Source organism: Maylandia zebra, linkage group LG18 (genome assembly GCF_041146795.1).
Source record: "Maylandia zebra isolate NMK-2024a linkage group LG18, Mzebra_GT3a, whole genome shotgun sequence".
NCBI classification, from domain to species: domain Eukaryota; kingdom Metazoa; phylum Chordata; class Actinopteri; order Cichliformes; family Cichlidae; genus Maylandia; species Maylandia zebra.
In genome coordinates, this window is record NC_135184.1 from 12964990 (window position 1) to 12986723 (window position 21734).

At 39.3% G+C, this 21734-nt stretch overlaps 1 protein-coding gene across 1 annotated transcript; it reads left to right on the forward strand.

Moving 5' to 3' along the window:
• The first annotated feature begins 1436 nt into the window (after positions 1 to 1436).
• lrrcc1 (leucine rich repeat and coiled-coil centrosomal protein 1) lies at positions 1437 to 21060 on the forward strand. Its single transcript, XM_004555359.4, has 19 exons — positions 1437 to 1858; positions 4317 to 4522; positions 4692 to 4757; positions 4864 to 5031; positions 8172 to 8338; positions 9434 to 9652; positions 10284 to 10477; positions 11184 to 11358; positions 12769 to 12917; positions 13917 to 14121; positions 14432 to 14571; positions 14991 to 15192; positions 15737 to 15922; positions 16213 to 16387; positions 16773 to 16936; positions 17102 to 17310; positions 17513 to 17650; positions 18211 to 18346; positions 19638 to 21060. Exons 1-19 carry the CDS (start codon positions 1815 to 1817, stop codon positions 19746 to 19748), a joined length of 3054 nt encoding a protein of 1017 aa, XP_004555416.1. The 5' UTR covers positions 1437 to 1814; the 3' UTR covers positions 19749 to 21060.
• The last annotated feature ends 674 nt before the right edge of the window (positions 21061 to 21734 follow it).

Below are 21734 nucleotides of genomic sequence, written 5' to 3' on the forward strand. Positions count from 1 at the left end.
TATATCCTAATGTCCTGCTAAACTCACTTTGTGCATGGAAATAAAATGACAGTGTTCAGCTCAAAGCATCAGGGAGGCACTCTTATTAACCTTTTCCAAGCTTGTACCAAAGCCTGAAGCTTTACTTCTCTGTAACCTTTCACGCCAGCCTCAAACAATTTTCAAAACAAATGGGAGTAATAAGATGAAAACAAAGGTGCAGAATGATGCTAAAATTCTCCAGTTGGCTTTAATTACAGCACCCTTGTGCATTAGTACTGATTCCTAATTGGCTTTGAGATTATTCCTCCCCTCTGTCTTTTGAAATTTTTTATTACAGTGACCTTGAAAACTGCAGCCAATGAGAGATAAGGTGCCGAAGCATCAACAGATGGGATTTCTAATTCACTCACTTCATTTGCACCAGATCATCATTTTCACAGGTTAAGGAGGGCCATTGGCTGGGTTGCAGGTATAATTGGTTCTATCGTTGCTGGCGAGCAGCCAGTGAGTACAGTGATCAGTCATGCAGCGTCTCTAATATGGACAATGCTCACTGTGAGATGAACTGAATCAATCACCGGCCTGCAGAGCTGCTGGATAAATTATGACTATAATAGGGGTCAGGATCTTTATAATACATCTGTGATTAGCCATAGTTGAGCGAAGATACTCAACTTAGAGAAAGCATTGTTTCACAGGGCTATAAGTCAAGGACGGTGCTAATGTAGGAAGTTTTATTAATTATAACTTTGGGGATGCAAGCATGAAAGGAGAAATCTGTATTTAAATTATTGCTCCATGAATAATTCCAGAACTGCAAAAACTGTCAACTGTCATCAGCTTTATGTTCTTCTATTTGTTTTACATGGTCAGAGTTGGTGTATTTCACTCTGGCTGTCATTTATCACTTTCACATAATTAAGCGTATGAAATTTCTCACACGTGTATTAATTTTATTCATTTACACTTTTAACTGAGTGTATTACAAATATCACAGTGTACACTGTGATATTATGAACCATTCCTGATTAATTCCCTGACATGCCAAACACCAGTGCTTCAGATTTAGTTTAGTTTAGCTTTGCTTTCCTTCTTTGATAAAACTTCAGAAATATTTAAAGATGTGACTCTAATGCATACTGGGTGATGAAATCAGGAAGTGCAGTAAAGCATTCAAAGGCAAAGGTAGAATAAGTCAGCAAAGGAAAAGTGGGATTGTCAAGTAGGTAAAGAACGAGGAGGTGAAGGCAAAGGAAAAGGCATATAGCGAGTTGTATTTGAGACAGGACACTAAGGAATGACAAAAGGACTTGTATTGATTGGGTAGGAAGAGGGATCAAGCTGAAAGGATGTGCAGCAGGTTAAGATGATTAAAAATTGAAATTGAAATGTACTAATGAGTGAAGAGAACATGTTACGTTTCTAGAGGTGGGCGGAGCAAAGAATCTGTCCCGGATGTGCCCGTTAGCGACGTCTAGTAAACAGGAAGTATGATACGAGAAGCGGTTAGTTCAACTGAACTCCAACGAACAATAAATTTACAACACTTTGTTAGAAAATGAAGTACGAAAGGCTTTTGGGCTCTCCCAGAAGTTGCAGTTGTTCTCTGTTGATGGCCTATAATAAGTTTGGCTCCTTTGAGGCCGCTCGGTAGTCGCTAAACTTTGGCTAGCCTGCTGGGTAACTTAGCAGGATTGTTCAGAGGATGTGTTCGTCGACTTTTTTTAGCGAGTTTTCTACGTGTTTAGCCTGATGTCGGTAGCGGTTCCTTGGTTTATTTTGTTAGTTAGCAGACTTTACGCGTAGCGGTGGGACAGCTACATGTCGTCGTTATGGCAGGCAAGGAGCTGAGTCTTATTGACAAGAACATAACAAGGTAAAGTTACCTATTCACAACTAACGTATCAAAATTTACATTACATCAGCTAATAAGGGACTACTATGTACCACTGACGAACCGATTAAGTCTGGCATGAATATTTACTTACTTCATGACGAGCTTTACGTTACAATTTTAATCTGATGATAAACGTGATATTTATAGCTGTATATCCCAGATTCTGTAAAGTTATTTATTTCATATTCTGTATAGTTTTTCATATTTATATCCTGTTCATATCCTGTACATAGCTTGTACTCACTACAGCCTGTACATACTTATAGTTATAGAATATTCACAACATACTTCATACCGTGTACATTATAACATACCATAATAGACCCATTTCTGTAATATACTCACATATCTATATTATTGCTAATATATATTGTAATATATCTATATCACTAAAGCACTTCTGGATGGATGCAAACTGCATTTCGTTGCCCTGTACCTGTGCATGTGCAATGACAATAAAGTTGAATTCTATTCTATTCTATTCTATTCTATTCTATTCTATTATAAGGAACAATAAGACCCCATACAATGTGAACTATAACTCATTGCTGTATGAGAATGACACGTGTGAATAACATATGAATAACATTTTGTTGACATCAGTACCATTCTTCAATTGTATAGATCTGATTCTAGATAAGATAAAATAAGATGATACATTCCTGCGAGTGCAGACAAAGAATGCTGTAAATAATGTTGAATTGCGAAATGAAGTAACACAAATATTTTATTTCTTTAAAGTAAAGCCTAGATAAGTTAAGCACTGTGGGGAAAAGGCCTATATAGGTTATTAGCGTCATCTACTTCATTATCTAGTGAATACAGATTTTAAAAAGACTGTATGTTAGGTGGACAAAAGCTTTACTACCAAGAATTCAATATTACTGTCTTGCAATATGCAGACAAACAAGTGCAAATAAAAAAGGGCTATGTGGTTGTCAGTTTTAAATTAGTTCTAAATTCCCATGTTCTGTATATAATTTGAACTTTCTAGTCACTGTAATAGGCACACCTTTTCATTGCAGGGTAAGATGCATTTTCTCCTAATTCATTGTGGCAATTCATTGTTAATATTTTGGTCCATATTGAAATGTTGCAGATGTACAGATCCACATCATTTCTCCAATATTCTGTTGTTCAGGTCTGGTGACCCTGTATGAACTCTATCCTCAATTTCCTCGAGCCCTGCTGGAATGTATGGAAGCCCGTTTCCGCCACTAAAAAAAAAAAAAAGCTAGTATCCATAACTCGAAATTTCGAGTTATTTTCTCGAAATTTCGAGTTATTTTCTCGAAATTTCGAGTTACTTTTCTCGAAATTTCGAGTTAGCTCTGCCAATCAAAAATATACGTGAATGAGGTCGCTTTCTTGTTACCCGGAAGCATATGGCGCAGGACCGCGCACTCAAAAACGGATCCCAACAAATTAAAGTATGTTTGCTGATAGTAACACCATGTGATTCAGCTAATAACACAGGGATTTCATCATTTGTGAAGCCAGGCTGAAAACACTCAGCAATCTGTGCATTCACGACTGGATGTAATACCGGTAGCTTAGCTGTAGCATTTGTAGCTGAGGGCTTCAGCTTCCGGGTAACATGGAAATGACGTCATTCACGTAGATTACTGATTGGCAGCGCTAACTCGAAATTTCAAGTTGCTTTTCTCAAAATTTTGAGTTAATATGTCGAAATTTCGAGATAATAACTCGAAATTTTGAGTTATGGATCTTTTTTTTTTTTTTTTAGTGGCGGAAACGGGCTTCCATAGGAATGTGATTGGCTGAGTAAATATTTGTGTTTAATAGCAGTAGGACAGGTGTAACTAATACAGTGACTGATGGGTGTATGACAGACTGAAAATCCAAACCCAAAAATATTTTAATAACAGAAACCTATTCTCTTAGCTGAAAAGCTGTAACCAGAGGGCTTGACTTTTCTTAATTTATTCGCCGTCAGGACTTGCCAGTTATTCTGTTTGATTTCATGTTTGATTGCTTTTTCAGTTCTCACAGTTTGTGTAAAGACTATAACTCGCGAATATGGAGAGAATAGAAGTACAAGTAGAATCATCAGTCAACTGAGAGACACTTAGGCAACAGAAACTGTATTTGCATAAATGCCATGTTTTTAGTAGTCCACAAGAGGTTGCTTATCTGGAATATTTTCTTTGTAGTAAAATATGAGAATTGTCTTTAATGTCATTGAAAACTGAATACCCTCTAAGTTTTAAACACTTGGATTGAGTTTTTAGAATTTTCAGAGGAGATTTTACATCATTTAAAGTAAACTGTTAAGAAATTGATTAAATAAATTAACAAATATATTGTTATTGTTATAATAGTCATTAGTTGGTACACATTTACCTTCAGAACATGTACTTATTTGCACAAAGTTTTACCTTCCGCTGTGAATCTGACCTTGTTGCCCTCTTTCTAGCTTGCTAGATATTCCCCTGATACCCACTGTAGCGTCACTTAATCTGCACTGCAATCACATCCCGAGGATCGAGGGCCTGACCTCAGCTTGGCACCTGCGACACTTAGACCTTTCCTCCAATTGCATTTCTAAGATTGAGGGTCTGAGTTCCCTCACTTCCCTGAGGACTTTAAATTTATCCTGCAACTTAATCACCAAGGTTGAAGGTGAGTCTTTAGTCACCATTTAACAGAGATAATAAATGCCTCTGCTCTCTGTGAGTTCTCCAAGTAATAATTCTTTATTAGTGGATCTTGTGTTTACCCTGACATTGCTGTCACTGCTCTATGAGCTGTAAAATCACTCAGTTGTTAATGTCCTCTCCCTTCACTCCAGCACTGAATGGGCTTGTGAATTTAACGAGATTAAACTTGTCCTACAATCAGATAAATGATCTCAGCGGTGAGTTGAATTTTGCCTGAACAGTGTTTTCTTTTTCTGCATCCAAATGAGAATGCTAACAAGTGAATGATGCTTCAATGCTGTCAATTCTTCATGCCTTCATTAGGCTTGTTGTATCTCCATGGCACGGAGTACAAGCTGAAACACCTCAGTCTCCATAGCAACTACCTGGACAGCATTGATCACCTCCTGCAGTGCCTTCTGGGAATACAAGGGTTAAGAGAGGTGATTTTAAGTCAGGATGGCAGAGACAACCCTGTCTGTAGGTCACCAGGTAGGAAACCTTAACACTCATAGACAGGAGCCCTGTTCACATCTATAACAAAAAACTGGTACTTAACGATATTCAGAGGGTGAACAGTGATTGTAGAAATACAGATTTAAAATGCAGAGAGAACGGAAGCAACAAACAAGCCAGAAGCTTTGTGATATGTATTCAATATCTTATCTGAACCACAAGGCCAGCAGACACTTCAGCTGATAGAGCCTGTGACCACTTCTGTATTGGAGTGCAGTTGTATCAAGCAGCTGATTGATGTGATAGCTGTACATGTTGACCTATCAGATGTGTAAATGCACTGGCCTGATGTAGGAGAACCAAACAAGAAGGCTTATGTTTGTTGGGATGGAATTTTCATTAAAACACAATGCATTGAAAACATGGTTTATCTAAAAGGGCATTAGCTCAGCATTGAAAGTCATTGTACTTGTATATTTGAGCTGTTTCCCTCTGAATTCATTTGTTTCTGTTCCTTTCATTTTTAGTACGAACCTGTAGCTATACTGAATGTGTAATAACATACGCCCAGCAAGTGCAGCAATACGTTTTCACTGACATCAATGTAAATGGCTATATTAGAGCAGCGCCCTAATGGTGCGTGTGAGACTTGCTCCTCAAGCGGAAAAATATACCAGTCTTCCATATATTTATTTTTTACGCAATTTGTTCAGTCTTTTTTGCATTTAAAAAAAATGTTTGCGTGTGTGTATGTGTTTTTTAATGGAACCAGCAGTATACAGGAAATGACTTATTTTGCCAATAGGAGCTCACTGTTGCAAAGTAAATTTGTCCCTTAAGTAGTGATAAAACTGTAGTCTGTAATTCAGACTAAATTAGCTTACTCATATTGCATACATTCAGTGTCAAATTTAAAGTTTTAAATATCTACAAATGCTGTGTTGTCATTGTTGTCCAAGTGTATGTTAGTTAGCTAGATGAAACATATCTTGTGGAAGCTTTTGTAGGTGCTTTTGTAGGTGTTACAACAGTGGGGTGAGCTAGTTGAGGTTGGTCTGATCCCAGCTTGTGTCCCACAAGGAATTGTCCATAAATCCACCCTCGTAATTGAAAGCCACATAGTTGCTCTCTCTGTGGTTTTGGCAGCTGATTTAATGGTCCTCCTTTTGTCAGCGGGATCACCTGCCTTTTCTTCAGCACGCATTCACTTGAAATGCTTTCAATTTCCTCATCCATATGATGTTCCCAGAGTACTATTATTTCCAGCATAATCACTTCCTTGGTGAATGTGGACACAGTGGTCACGTCTGGCTGCAGTTTTGATATTATAATCTGGACTGAGAACTTCGGCTGCTTAACCAAGGCGGTAGTTTCAGCTTAGGGGCGAGATTTCTCCCCAATTCTTATAAAGGTGATAGTCATTGGCAGATGGTTGCATCTGGTGTTTCTAAAAGCATTTACCTTGAAGACCTGGTCATGGCACCAGCAATAGTGCTTGCCTCTAAAGGCTTTTGGACAGCTATTGAAAAGATGCTCGTTGGAACACCTTCCAGAGCAAAGAGGGCAGGGAGGTGTCTCTCTGTGACGAGGTTTTCTAGAGTGGATAGGACATCAAATACACCTTGGACAAAGAAGTCCAGTCTCTCCTAACGCCTTAGGTCATTGTTTTGAGTAAGAAAAGCATCTGGCAAGCTGCTTGGTAGCTGTTCATTCTTTGTTTAAGAACATCCCAAATTCACCTTTTGTCAGGCATTTTGCATGTATCACATAATGATGTAGATAAAAGACTGGACTGTCAACAAGGTGTTTGCTAAGTAGCAAAGAATGGATATAAATTCAGAAGAATAGGGGAAGAAAAACTCCCTTTGACACTTTGCAGACATTTAACATGTACCAACAAAGTCCTATAACACACTGAAGGAATGGAAAAATCCCAGGAAACATAATGGAGGGCACTTAAATGGAATGTCAACCATCTAATCTCAGAAGTCAGTGAGAAATCATCACATCAGCTACTATGAAAGATTATTATTGTTATTATTATTATTGTAAGATGTTCATTTTGTAATAATACTCTGTTAGTTGTGCTTTATGGTTGTGTCTCTGTTGTGTGCTCCTGGGCAGAGTTAGGCTAACTTCAGAATTGTGCGTAGTTTTGTAAGAAGGAAGACTAGAGTGCAGATGGGACTCCAGGGGGTATGATATTTTGGCTTTATTGATGGAGATAAGCACTAATGAGGTTTCCTGTTGTGGTGAACCAAAGACTATGATGTGATGTTTACTGCAGACTGGCTGTGGTAACAAGGCCAGGGTCTCTGATGGCAGGGGTGAGAGGAGATGAAAAGATGAAAAGTTGGAATTGTAACTTTGTTCCAGGTCTTCCAGGATCGCTTCTTTGGATTACACTTTATTTTGAGCATTTCCGCATCAAATGCGAGTATGTCAGTTCGCTGAATTTGCAAAAAGCAAAAGTTTGTTGTACGTTATCCAATTACAGAAAAAAATAGGTCGATACATAAATTATATATATATAAAAAAGATAAACAATTTAATTCATATTTTCCAACTGCAGTTGGATCAAACTTTAATAATAGCACCCAGCATATCAGCTATGAACAGCAGTTTTACAGGATATTTTTTCCAATTTTGCAGAATAACTGATTTAAAACTCCCCCTGTAATGAAAGTCCAGTGAATATCAGTCAAACTGACAGCCGCTATTAGTAATGACTGTGATCTTTTAATCTCTTTGTTTATCTTATATTTGGCTTCTTCATTAATTGGATTGGCTGCAGTTAAATTAATGTAAAAAGCTTTTCAGTGATCCTTTGCACCCATTATCCATATCTTCCAGTTAATGATTAATTCACAGCACTAGTTGTTGAAGGCGTCTCTTTTCATGTTGTTAAATACGAGAAGGCACTCTTGCAACTCTTGCTGTCTGTATGTGTAGATATACTTGCATAAGTTGTGCTCACTACCTATTAAATAGGGTACATCAGTAGTGCATATGAAGGTGACACACAAAGGTTATTCATTCAGAATGAATTATTTGATCTTTCATGAAGGTCATATGCACCACTGATGTGACATTACTGAATAAGAGACTCATGGCAATCAGGCAGCTCTAGCCTCGACAGGTTTCTCTGATATACCTGCGTTCCTATCTTACTGCAGGTTACAGGGAGATTGTTTTGCGGTCACTGCCGCAGGTCTCTGTTCTGGATGGCCTAAACCGACTGGGAAACCGATCACCTCAAAGTCTCAGTAGTCTCTGTGATATCCCCGGTCTAGAAGATTACGTGGACCTTCTACTCTCATCTGACACAAGTCACAATGAACCGGTAATTTTTTATGCTAAGCTACTATCAATTCCAGTGTAGTTCTTTTATTTGTTTAGATATACTCACCATGCTTTAGGGACTTTTGTTATTAAATCCTGTTTTATTTGACCGGAAAGTCTCTCGCCATGTGTTTGCTTTTTTGCAACTGACACAAACATAAAGTTATTTCCCAACAATTAATTTACAGCTTTCATAACGCAACAGAATGTGAGACGCATGAGAACAAGAAAGTTGTAGAACAGTTTCCACTTATTGTATGAGTGATGCTCAACTGCCTGATAGGCAGCATATCAAAATCCTGTGCTCCTGATACAAAAGAAAGAAGAACCGAGAATTTTATTGTCATACACACCACAAATAACTGTGGGTATGTTGAGCAATGAGGTTCTTACTTTTCGGGTTCACTACACACAAATAAATAAATAAAATATAATAATAGATTAATAAGCACAGAAAAAATTTAATAAATAAAGCACGTACTATTTACAGAAGAGTAGAGGGTGGTTAGTTATGCAAAAACACAAATTCCATCTATCCCATCAGCTGTCGTAGGGCAGGATGCAGTGTACAGGTCACCAGTCCATCAGAGAACAGACAGACAACCATTCACATCTTTACCTTTGTCCAATTTAAAGTCAACAATTAATGCACCTCTTTGTACCATCGGAGGAAATCGGTTCACCCGGAGAAACCTCACACAAACACTTTGTATTAACCTAAGACAAAATATCATAATTACACAGCTTTGCTTATAGAAGACCTAATTATGTAGGTCTGCTTCGCTGCAACGAGGAATATCATCGAGCCAAATAGATTTCCCGGTTGTCACTGAATTATTGGAACATAATGAATTTATGTATACTGGGATGATGAAAGTTTGGTTGCTTTACAATATACTACTTTGCATATTCATTGCACCAGATGGCAGTTTCTGTCTGTTTTTCTACAGGAAAACAAACTGCAGTAGAAGCCATTTTTCTTGCCGTTATTAACTCTTTTCTGTCTCTGCAATGAAGTCCTGTAAATACATTATAATTCGAAACCACACTTTTGCATTTGGAAACTCTGAAATAAAAGTGAAAGTTTCCGTTGCAGGTCAGAGGCGATGCTCCTCTCACCACACCCCGCACTGACCAGCTGCTGACCCAGTTTCGTCAGAGAGGTGCTACCTCAGAAGTAATCACAGACCCAGTCACACAACCAGAACCTCCGCGCACACAGCCGGTTCGCTCCACTGTGACTGATAAAGGAGACCCCGTTAATGAAGAGCGCATCAGGAAACTGGAGCACCAGATGTCCCAGCTCATCCAGCAGGTGTACACCTTTTTGAAGATCAATTTTTTGCGCATATGTGCCTTGTTGTTTTTTTTTCTTTTGTTTTTTGGCTTTTTTTAAAATAATGATAGTAGGAAAAGGTGGGAAAGAAAAAGTTGTACTAAATGTTAATGTAATTGATGTTCTCTTAATCTACTGCACTTTGAAGTTATTTGTTCAATATAAATTATTCATGGCGATATTTTGAAGTCATCTTTACATAAATTAATTTTTGCACATTTGGCTCTTAAATGGTGATTTATCCCCAAATAAAGTAGTGTGCAAAACTCCTAAATCACCCCTCTGCTCTTTATATTTTGCTTATAATGAGCCAGGCTTTCTTGTCATTTTTACCCCTCCCAGCTGTAAGTAGCCTATCTGTTGAACACAGTGGAGGCTCTATCATGGTTTCGGGCAGGATTTCAGCCACTGATGTTCATATTTGACCCACCATCTGAAAAGAGTCTGATCACAGCTTCAAACTGTAAAAACTCTGTTTTTGCCTTATGTGCCATTTGTGTTAACTGATGTTGGTGTACCTATTTCCCACTTTTTTATATTTCCTAGAAAAATATAAGGAACCGGGGGGTGACAAAAAAACCCTTTAAGTATTTCTTTGTTATTTACCCAGAACCCTGTAGATAATAAATCCAGAAGATCTGCCCATTCTGTGGTGATGGTACGGAAAGCCAAGCGGGACACAGACCGCACTTCAGAAAGTGAATGTGACAGCGGGAAGGAAAACAGGAGGCAAACGAGAATTCCCAAATACCATGACAGCGTAACATCGTCGACAACCACCAAAGAGACCAAGAGATCAGAGAGGTGATTCTGCACCAAAAGAGATTTCTGGTGTCATGTTAGCTGCTTTGAAATGCCATCATGTTTATATTTGGACTCCCTGATTTTGTTATAGCAGCTGAGATCCAACTTAGCAAAGCCTAAAACTTGATGAACCTAAACTATGTGAAGACATTTTCAGCACTGGTGGGCACTACATCAAAATCAGAGAGTGTACCTCTAAGCAATGATAATCACATTCATACATTCACCAAACAATATGCAGCAATGGGTTTTTCCATATTGTTCATCATGCATCAACTTAATATTATCAGGTATCTTGATTAGGGAAATTCCTTTTACCTCCCACTTGAGAGGGGGTGATAAATTTTCCTCAGAGAGATGATATGTTATAGACGTTTCTCCTCTCTGTTAGAAATTACCGCCGGCAGCTCACTCGCATGATTAATGGCCACGCTTCTCTGGTCAACCCCCTCATCTTACTTCATCATCCACTAATGACATGTGCTTAAGATTCAGAAATTTAACTTAAGTAATCTCACAATAGCCCTCATCAAAAAAAGGTTACTTTGAAATATTACTTCAAAATTCAAAGTTGTTCAGACTTTGCTTCCCTATAAAACTCAGTAAATCTTCTGCTTTGACCTTTGTTTAGCCAGACATTAGCTGGAGGGTTGTTTAGAATCTATTTTACAGCCAGTTTAATACTTGTGATTTGTTTTATGTGCAGCGATCAGGAGAATCATAAACGGAGGGCTTCAAAGTCTGCCGTTGGATCCAGGACGAAGGCTGGTAGCACAGGGAGTGCAGAGGCAGTGAGGCCAACAAGGAAAGGACCTTTAAGAGCAGCTAAGGCCTCAGGCGATATGAAAACCAGATCCACTGAAGAGGAGGAAACCTACAGGGTACACGATGGACGGGTCACCTAGCTGCTTCTGTTTTTATTGAGTGACTGTAAAATAGAAACGGTTCTGTCCCCATTCAAAAAGAGAGTAAATTGGTGTGTTTGCAGAAACATTTGTGTAAACAAAAAAAAAATGCAGGAATAGAATAAATGGATAATGCTTTTAGAAGGTGACAGCAGAAATAGGACCACAGTAAACAGAAGGTTTTTCATGTTTTGCTCTTTGTTTCTGAGAGCTTTGTTTCAGTAACATTGACTTTATCTTTGTGATGTCAATAACTTCTTTGTGGTAACTTTGTTAAATTATGCGCAAAATAGAGTTCAAGCCAGTAGTCCATCATCTGTTTGGTTATTTAATTTCAGTACATTTAATGAAACTCTTGGCTTTTTGTTGTGATAAGAAAACATTCGATTCCTTTCCACAAAGAAAGTTTCTATTTTTTCAATCATTTATTCAACAAAAATATCAACAGATCCAACATTCTTCTGTCAAAGTAACAGAACAAACTTCTTGTAGGCATTTCATGTAGTTCTCTACAAGTCTCTTTCATTAGTTTGCTGATATTATTTGACAACCTCCATGTAAAATTCATTCTATTGCAAGAGATTAATGATTTTTCATACTTATACTGTGTGCTTCAAATGCCCCCAACATCTGAAATGATTTAAATCTGTGCTTCTTGTTCTTTGTCTGCCATTCTTTATCCTGCTGACGGGTCCACTTTTACTTCAACGTTTGGACAAACGCTCGTCTGTTATCTTCAAGCAGAATTCACAGTTCAATCAATTCCTGCAAACTCCCCAATCCTGAGGCAACAAAGCAACACCAGTCATAATATTTCTACAGTCATAATTCACAGACTCTTTCAGGGTCTCTTCCTGAAAAACTGTGATTCATATGCATCGATAATATCTGCTGCCACTGTGGCCAAACAACTCTTTTATTTGATCTGCCGTTCAGAGCATATTATTTAAAAAAAAAGCAAAAAAAAAAAAAAAGCAGTGTCATGTCCTCCATGTTTATTGGCAGATGGTAGTTGTTCTTTAATGTTTTTTTGGACAGCACAGGCTTTTGTTTCTGGCACGTATCCCATGTAGTAATTTCTAATATTGGATTTATCCTCAAAGCAGATGTAACACGAGAGAAAAATGGTGGAAATATCTTTTATTCCTAACAATATTTTTTGAGGGGTACTCACTTGTTTATACAGGGGGGTAAAAATCCTCAATGTTGCTTTCATTGTTCCTACAAAAACAACGAGATGCTTTAAATAAAACTGTAAAAAACACTTGAGCTGTAAGAATAAATTGGTATTTCAACTTAAAGAAAAAATGACTTTTTTTTTTTTTTTTAAGCGTTCAGCGTGTGTTTACTCTGGGAATTCATGCTTTGTGTATGTGTTCTGCTCAGACGATTGTGGAGGAGCGTGACCAGGAACGGGAAAGACGCTGGAAAGCAGAACAAGCTGTGAGAAAGCTAACAGAGGAGCTCAAGTGCCTGCAGACCAAGGTCAGCGAGGAAAAGGACCTTCAGAGCATGGCCCTGCACACTACAGACAGGTAAGAGGGAGGCACATTTACCGTGGACGCCTCTCATCACAAACCTCCACTTGAATCTGTTAGGCAGCTCTAAAGCAGATATCATGCTGGGAAAAAAAAGCAATAATTGAACTCTTCTCTGTGGATTTTAGTTGTCAGCTTCATAATGGATCCTCATCTGTTTCTACTCTCTTCATCTTTTGTATTGGCTCTCTTGAGACCAAGGCCTGCTGCGTGTCTCATTGTTCAACAATGAGTATCTATCCCACCATTAAAATGTCTCACTATCACGGTGCCATAGTCTCTTTAGAAATCATGCTCACATTTTGGCTCCATTACACCAAAAACCTTTCAAGTATGCCTGCAGTTGTCTGCGATAATAAAGCTATTTAGTATAAAGATCATTAAGCGACGCAGCCATCCTGATTATATACCTAACGTTTAAATTTCCAGAGGCTTTGATTAAATATTCCTATCTCTGCTGCCACAAGGCCATTTTACTTCTGCTCTGTACGGTCTTCGCTGGCACCACATCCTGCTTAGATAAATCTGCATTATGGTTGTAATTAGAGGCCCGATGACGCGCATATGTCAGCAGTATTACACAAATCAATCTTAACTGTCACTTTCTAATGACACTGAACACGGCTGTTACTGTTGCCGTCCATGCTCAGCGAGAGACAGATTACAGTGACTCATCAAAGCACATTTTAATAGTGGACTGCTGTGCGTGAGCTGCTTCTACTGTTTTATAGTTTCTTAGTTGTCCCCTGTGTGCCTCATTTCCATTTCTACTTCCATTGTCTCTCCCATGAGATAAGATTTTGACTATACTATAGCGTTAGAGTTCTTCAATTTCAAAAGCTATCACATATTTGACACTATGGAAGGACAGCCAAGGGCATCACAGAATTGGGGAGTGCTTTCTGGTACCAATTTCTATATAAAGTGAAAAGAGAAATTCAGAGTAGTACTGCGGCTTCCCTTGGACACCCTTATCGTATTTTTCTCCCCGTCCAGACTGAAAGAATTGCTGCTGAAAGAGCGATCGGGGCACTCTGAGCTGCAGGCTCGTGTTGAGGAGCTGGAGGGGAGGTGTCGATCCCTAACCCAGCAGCTGGAGCAGGCCCGCAGCTGTGAGGAGCAGCACAAAACTGCACTGCATAGACTGGAGGAAAGCGTTTCCCACGGAGAGGCGCTTAGGGCTCACCAGCAGGCTGAAGAGGTACAGATGTTTGCTTATTTCCCCTAGAACAAATCATGTTGATAAAGATAAGGTATATTCAGTCAGGCGGTGCTAATCGATGCTCGACATACAGTTTTTCTCCCATCAAAGCAAGTTTATCACACTGCATCTGCTACATTCGATTACCTGCCGCTGAGCTCCCCTTATCACTCTAATTTTTGATTGTAACGACGCATTAGTTCACTGATCCAGCCTGGAGTGAATACATTCAGATAGATAAAAGGATTCAGTACAGAGAGGTCATTCAGCTCTGACAGGCTGGTATAAAACATGTGCTGACCTTCCTCAGATAAAAAGGCAACAGGAACTGCAGAACAAGGCAGCAGCTCTGAAGAGAGAGTTGGACATCCAGAGAGCGTCAGTACGACAGCACAAAGACAAACTGCAGCAGCTGCATGAACTGCTGGCAGCCAGGGAACAAGAGCACAGGTACATCTAAGAAGAAGAACCCCTGCTAAATATAAAGTTCATCTTTAGATGCCATGGAAACCATTTCTGTAAAAGAGTTGCTTCTCATGAGCAGTGTGATCCTAGATAAATGCAACATTTTCTCATAAATTTTGAAATATTATAAAATGCTTAGAAATCTGGAAAAGTTTTATTATTGCTTATTTGTCATGAATCCCCCAAGGTACCCGATTGAATGCCAAGTTTCAAGGGGTTCTAATATCTAATGTTGTTTAATTTAGAAATTTGCATCTAAATTAAATATTGGATGCAAATGCAAAAAAAGATACAAATGCAAAAACAGATTACAATAAGCAGTTACATGCCTTTAGAGTTTCTGTTGACGACACAGTCTCCATTTAAAGAGGCGTTTATCCTCGTTTGCGTCATTCTTCCTACAGAAAACAACTAGAGTTGCGGTTACAACCCGGTGGGGCAGATTTTCATGATGCTGTGGCGAAGGAAGTGGCATCAGTGGAAGAAAGGCACAGCCACAGGGAGGCGGAGCTGCAGGAGAAGCTGGCAGAGGGCAGGAAACAGTACACTGCTCTGGAGGACGAGTTCCGCATGGCGCTAACCATTGAGGCTGCTCGCTTCTCTGAGGTCTGCTAAAAGATGGACCCCTGCCATCCAGATGGCCTATAATCACTGTAATGTTGCCCTGAATTTTACACTACAATCTCTGAGCAGTCCAGCTGATAAATGATTACTTTGAACACTAAAAAGTGAAATGATTGAACTTGATTTCACCCAGTTGGGAGAGACTTGGCTGATGGGTTTTTTTTTCAGCACGATGGGGAAAACTGGTATTGAATCAGGATCTTTTGCCTCTGGACAAGTAGTCTTTGATTGCCACATGGACAGAAGCTTACAAAAGGATTGGGCTCGAATCAATTCAGAATGTTCAAAAATGTAATCTCATTTTTGATTGCTACTGCTTGCACAAATTTCTGCTCTTAGTCACCCAAACTTGTGACCTTTGAGAAAAGTGTGAAAAAGCTATTGTGGGGCACGTGTTTCTGTAAAGCCATGGCTCTGAAACTGTTCTGACCGATTAAAGTGTCAGGTAATGCTCGGACCTACACTTTGGTTAACTCCCAAGATTTCTTATTAACATTCAGTTCCACACTCTCACTTTTTTCTGTAGGTAAAGGAGGCGTGTGATCAGATGACTGCAGAGCTGATGGAACTCAAGGCAACCCTGGCCCAGTCCCAAGAGAGGGAGAGGAAATCAGGCTCTCTAGTGCAGGAGCTCACTGCTATGGTCAAAGAACAGAAGAGCCGCATCTCTGAGCTCATCAAAGCCAAGAGAGACGCTGTCACTGATCTAAAGGTGTGCAGCATTGCAGTAAGAGAGGGAGATGTGGGTGATTTTTATTCCAGCATTTCAACTGGATTTGAGCCCAGATTGCAGGATTTAAAATATTGAAATATGACTTCATGTGAGATAGCATGGGCACAGATTCATCAGTCACTGCCTTTTCAAAAACATGTTAACCCTGGTCCTGTAGGAGACTGACTACTTTGAGACATCATGAATACTGAATGGTCCAGCTGCCTTCCCATCTGCCATCCATGACAGATGGCCATTGATCATTAATACTGTCTGTCTCTCTCTGCCAGAGCCGTCTGCATTCCTTGGAAGCAGAGGTAGGACAGGACCGGCATCTTGGCCTGCAGCTAGAGTTGCTTAAGAAAGATAAGGCTAGAGTGTTGTCTCAGCTCATGGCTCAGGAGTCGGTGATAGACGGCCTCAAGGTAGAGAGGAAGATTTGGGGCCAGGAGCTCGCTCAGCAAGGTGGGAAAAATTCAGGAGAGTACTTGTTTTGCACCTTGAGTCTGCCCTGCAGTGCACAGAAAAAGCTGATAATGCAGTTTTAGCTGTTTATTGGCAATCAGTGGTGCGGGTCCTCCCTGGAGCCAATCTAATGCACTGACTTGTGCTTAACTTGTAAAATTTTGGAGATTTCCACCTTAGAGGTAATTTAAAAAGAGGCTCAATACAGTACGTGCTGATTTACATTTTTATCAGGTAAAAGTCTGCCATCTAGTGGTTATAGCCCAGATGCACAATTAGAAAACACCGGGCCAGCTTTCTTTTTTATATCCCTCTTAACGTTTGTCTTCCACATGTGTTTACATAGAGAGTTAAAGCGACATTTTGATGGGTTATTCTTTTCCAGGAGCGTCTTTGGCTCAGGACCGTGGTCGTTTAGAGGCCAGGATAGAGGTGCTGAGTGCTGAGTTGGAGGCTCAAAGGAAACAGAATGAGAAGGACAATGATACTCTTAGAATCAAAGCCAAAATCATGGACGACCAGACAGAAACCATTCGCAGACTCAAAGAGGTAGGTTGAGAACTTGTTTTACTCAAGCCAGAGGGCTCAAACTCCAAGCTAAACAACAACAAAACAAAACTTTTGTGTTTTAACCGTCATTGTTGTGCTTTGTAATCATTTATGCATTTATTCATATTATCATGCAGTTTCTCATTATCAGTCACTGCTTTGCAGTCCTTGCAGGAGCGTGATGATCAGATCCGAAGGCTGAAGGAGGAGGCAGCAAAGGCTCAGAAGAGGCTTCAAGAGCAGCTGGAGGAGGAAACAACCCAGCAGGCTGAACTGAAAGAGCGAGTGGAACATCTGAGCCTGCGCAAGGAGGAACTGAAGCAGCAGCTGGAAGACAAGGAGGCAGAGCTCGAGCAGGTCAAAAGAGTTTACAGGCAAGTACCCCAGCATAACCACAAAAAGGAAAAGGGCCTGCTTTAGGCAGAGTACTTTCTGACATTTTAGGGTAACAATTGTGTTTAAATCAAACAAGTTCCAATGTTAGTGGTGCTACTGACCCGAAGATGATCAGACATTAAAGCTTTAAGCTGTTTCTAAACCAGTATGTTTTATGCTTTGTGTCTTTCATCTTTTTAGTGAATCCACTAAGAAGTGGCAGGAGAAGGCAGACTTGCTCACTCGGCTGGAGAGCCAGGTGAAGCGTATGAAGGAGAACTTTGATTCCAGGGAGTGCTTGCTGCTGGAAGAAAGAGAAAAGGCAACAGAAGCACACAGGTATGTTAAATATCAAGTTATTCTCTCCCGGTTGTTCAGAGACTGCCCTTATCAGGGACTTTCAGTGATACTTTTGCACTGCTGCTGGTTCACTCTCTTGGGTCAGGCATGTTGAAATGCATTTTATTTGCCTTTCTTTGTGTCTAGAGTGCTGTTGTTTGGTTTCTATCATTGATTGTTGTGTGTTTGATGTTTGCCTGCCTGCTGGGAAGAACTCAGAAGAAAGATGATATATAGCTTTGTAGATTTTGCACCAGTAAGAAGTAGTTTTTAACAAAGCCCTTATGAAACTGTAATGTTATGGTACTTAAAAAGTCTCAGATGTCATATCAGGATTAGGAAAGTGTTTGAGTCTTTTCCCCATAAAGCAAGGCAAGGTGAATGCTTTTGTTGTAAATAAATGATCACATAAGGCTGCACTTCCTGTGTTAGTACTTTATACCTGTGGCCCTTCACCATCAAAAACGCAGACATGTATTTTTCCCAAGGCAGCATTTGGAGAGCATCCAAAGTACCACTCCTTACGCAACCTGTCACGTTTGTGTTGGTCTGTTCCGCAGAGCTGCACTAGAGAAATTACACTGCGTGGACGATGCTTTCCGTCGACAGCTGGAGTCCGTCCAGGCTGCCCATCAAGCTGAGCTTCTGGGACTTGCTAATGAAAAACACCAAAAGATAGAAGAGGCCAATCAGAAGGTAAAATGTGGGCAGCTTTCCCACAAATGTTTTTTTCTCCAAAGTGGAAGAAAGAAACTGGTATGTCTTGGTATGAGAAAGGGGAACGCAAGCGTTGGTTTGCCTCCTCTGTGACAGTTCAAAAATAAGGTGTAAGAGAGGCTGCAACGGAAGCATTTCGTAACAGACTTTAGTCGCTTGCTTCACTGTTGGATTCATAATTCATTATAAATTATGGGGAAGATTCAGTCACTGAAAAACTGAAATTCTTCTCATACTGTAACGGTTTGTTGTTATGCAACAGTTGATGACATTCATCACTTTTTCTGGTCAAAATAAAAGTCACTGTGACAACGTTAGATTAAAAAATAATGATGAGGAAAATGTTTTAAAGTAAAGCATGTTTTCTTTTGTCATACCTCCAGTCAAGGGGTGGGTTTTCTTCAGAGGGCTATGTTGTCTAACATAAAGTAAGTAAAGTGCTGCACTTTGATGTAAACGTGGTACACACAGCATTGAATGATAGTCCACAGATTTTTGTACACATTACAAATAAGAATGGGACCTCAGTCCAAAAACCAAGAAGTGAGCTTGTGCAACATAGTTTTGTTCTGCATTACATCTTTGAAGTAGTGCTGAATGACAATAAAGTAAATCTTGACACCCCCCCAGAAAAATATGAGTAAAAAGTGCTGTAGTGCACAGAAAAGCTTTGTTTGTGTGGCACACATTCATTTGGAGTCTTACTGAATGGTATTATTGGGGGCAATTGTGGCTCAAGAGTTGGCAGTTCATCTTGTAATCGGAAGGTTGCCGTTTCGAGCCCCGGACAGTCTCGGTCGTTGTGTCCTTGGGATGTGGCTGCAATGTAGCTTGCCATCACCAGTGTGTGAATGTGTGTGTGAATGGGTCGATCACTGAATATAGTGTAAAGCGCTTTGGGGTCCATAGGGACTAAGTAAAGCACTATACAAATACAGGCCATTTACCATTTACAGATGTATTAGACTTAATCATCTCAACATAAAATATACATAATAGATAAAATTGATACATAAAATATGCCATTTCCTTTTTTTGTTGGATTGTTTATTTGTCCTTTTAAGACACCCAGGGCTGGGTTGAGATGGTTCAGCGACCGGTTCTGGCCCTCTGGTCATATGTTGCCAATGTGTGCTCTGGTCATTGCCTGGTTTTAATTGCATTTTACCCATCAAGACATGGTTAATAAAATGCTAGTTAACATACAAATGTTTTGAAAAGCAGTTTGTGTTTCTGCTGCTGATGTTGTCTGTCTGTGCTTCTTCCTCAGGTATTTGAAGTGGAGGAGGAGATGCGGCAGCTCCTGGAGGAGACAGAAACTAACAAGAGAATCATGGAAGAGAAAATGAAACGTCTCAGCAGTGTACTAAAAGACTTTTAACAAATAACGGGGTTGTTTTTGTATTTTTGTTTTAGAATAAGTTCTATTTTAGTACTGTATTATTTATTCAATAAATTCTTCTTTGATCTTATTTTTGTTTTTTGTTTCTAACCAGAGACCACAAAAGGCTAATGAGACATAATGATTTAACAGTTTGTGGTTAGTTCAGATAGAAAGAAGCTAAATTGTGTTCTTAAATACAGAGTTACATTAAGAACAATCATAACTACTCCAGTTCCAAGTAAACACAGGAAAGCACAAAACTGACTGCTTTAATGTTATGTCACTACGTTATGCAAACCTGCAGTTTTATTTAAGGCTGAAATGGTTATTAAATTACAGCTTTGTGGTCTAACTGCTCCAAGATAGGCAGGTAAACAGAAATTAATTCAGAAGGTTTTCCTTTCATTTAAAATGAAGAAATACAACCTTAATTCCAAAAAGTTTGGGTGCTGTGATGAATGTAAACAAAAACAGAATGCAATTTTTTGCACATCTCATAAAGCCATATTGTAGTCATAATAGAAAAAATAAAATACATTAATTGTTTTAAGTGAATAGATATAATATTTTAAGAAATAAAAAAATAGGATAATTTTCAATTTGATGATTGTCACACATCTCAAAAAAGATGGGCTAGGGCCATGTTTACCACTGTGTGGCATCCGTTCTACTTTAAGCAACAGTCTGTAAATATCTGGGAACTGAGGAGATCAGTTCTTGGACTTTTGGGAGAATGGTGTTCCATTCTTGTCTGATTCTAACTGCAATGAAAGGTCTGGACTGTTGGAGGCCGGTTTGGCACATGGACACCTCTACTGTGAAGTCCTGCTGTTGTAATAGCTACAGTATTTGGTTTAGCATTGTCTTGCTGAAACATGCAAGGCCTTCCCAGAAAAAGATGTTGATGGGAGCATATACCGTAGTTTTCGGGTCATAAGCCGCTACTTTTTTCCCACACTGTGAACACTGCGACTTATACTGACGTGCGGCTAATGCATTTCTTTTTTCATGCGGCCAAAAACATTTTGCCTGGTAACAGTAGACCAATCAAAATGACAAGTAGTGTATATATACACGGTATATATTTTTATCAGTTGTTAAGAGACGTTGTAATGTTGTTTGTGCACTGTTCCGTAAAAAAACCATAAGCAACGTAATTTGTGTGTTACGATACGTACGTAGACTTAAAGGTAGCCGTGTTACAGGCGCTGTTCGAGGAAAAAAAGCATTTGCAGTATGTATTTTTGTATGTTACCATAACGTTTATGTTACCATGTTTATGTTACCTTATATTAAACGTTAAAAATCCTCACGTGTAATATTTCTGTGTAAATATCTCATATTACAGGTGAAACGCATACGGCTTAAAATCCGGTGCGGCCTGTACAAGTACAAAATTGATTTTCTTTCTACAATTAGAGCATGCGGCTTTTAATCAGGTGCGCTCTGTAGTTCGGGAATTACGGTATATTGCCCTACAACCTGTAGACCCTGCAACATAAATAGTGCATTTCCAGAGGTGCAGGCTGCCAATTTGCCATTGATGCTAATGGACCCCTATATCATCAGAGATGACAGGCATATAATATTTAATTTTGGCCTTGTCCCAGAATCTTTTGATGCTATCACATACTGTAGATGATGAGATATTCAAAGTATTCACAATTTCACGCTGATGAACAGTTTTCTGAAATTGTCATTTATAATGCAATTTGTAGTGCAGGTCTTTTTTTTCATATTTGTGAACCTGTTCTTCCTCTGCTTATCTTTACTTCTGAGAAAATCTGCCTCTATGATACACCTCTCTTTTTATAACCAGTCACATTACTGACCTGTTGCTAGTTAATTAGTAAAATAGTCCTTTGGCCTCTCTCTCTCTCTCTCTCTCTCTCTCTCTCTTTCTCTCTCTTTTAAATCATTTTTTTTCAGGCTTTCATTGTCCCAGTGCTGTCCTTTTTGGGATATGTTGCTGCCATCCATCAA

What these genes read in the sequence shown, in the direction of transcription:
- lrrcc1 (XM_004555359.4), top strand. Translation starts at nt 1,815, where the DNA reads ATGGCAGGCAAGGAGCTGAGTCTTATTGACAAGAACATAACAAG. An exon ending in ACGCTGTCACTGATCTAAAG is followed by an intron (nt 15,923 to 16,212) that starts GTGTGCAGCATT and finishes TCTCTCTGCCAG; the next exon opens with AGCCGTCTGCATTCCTTGGA. An exon ending in CAGGTCAAAAGAGTTTACAG is followed by an intron (nt 17,311 to 17,512) that starts GCAAGTACCCCA and finishes TCATCTTTTTAG; the next exon opens with TGAATCCACTAAGAAGTGGC.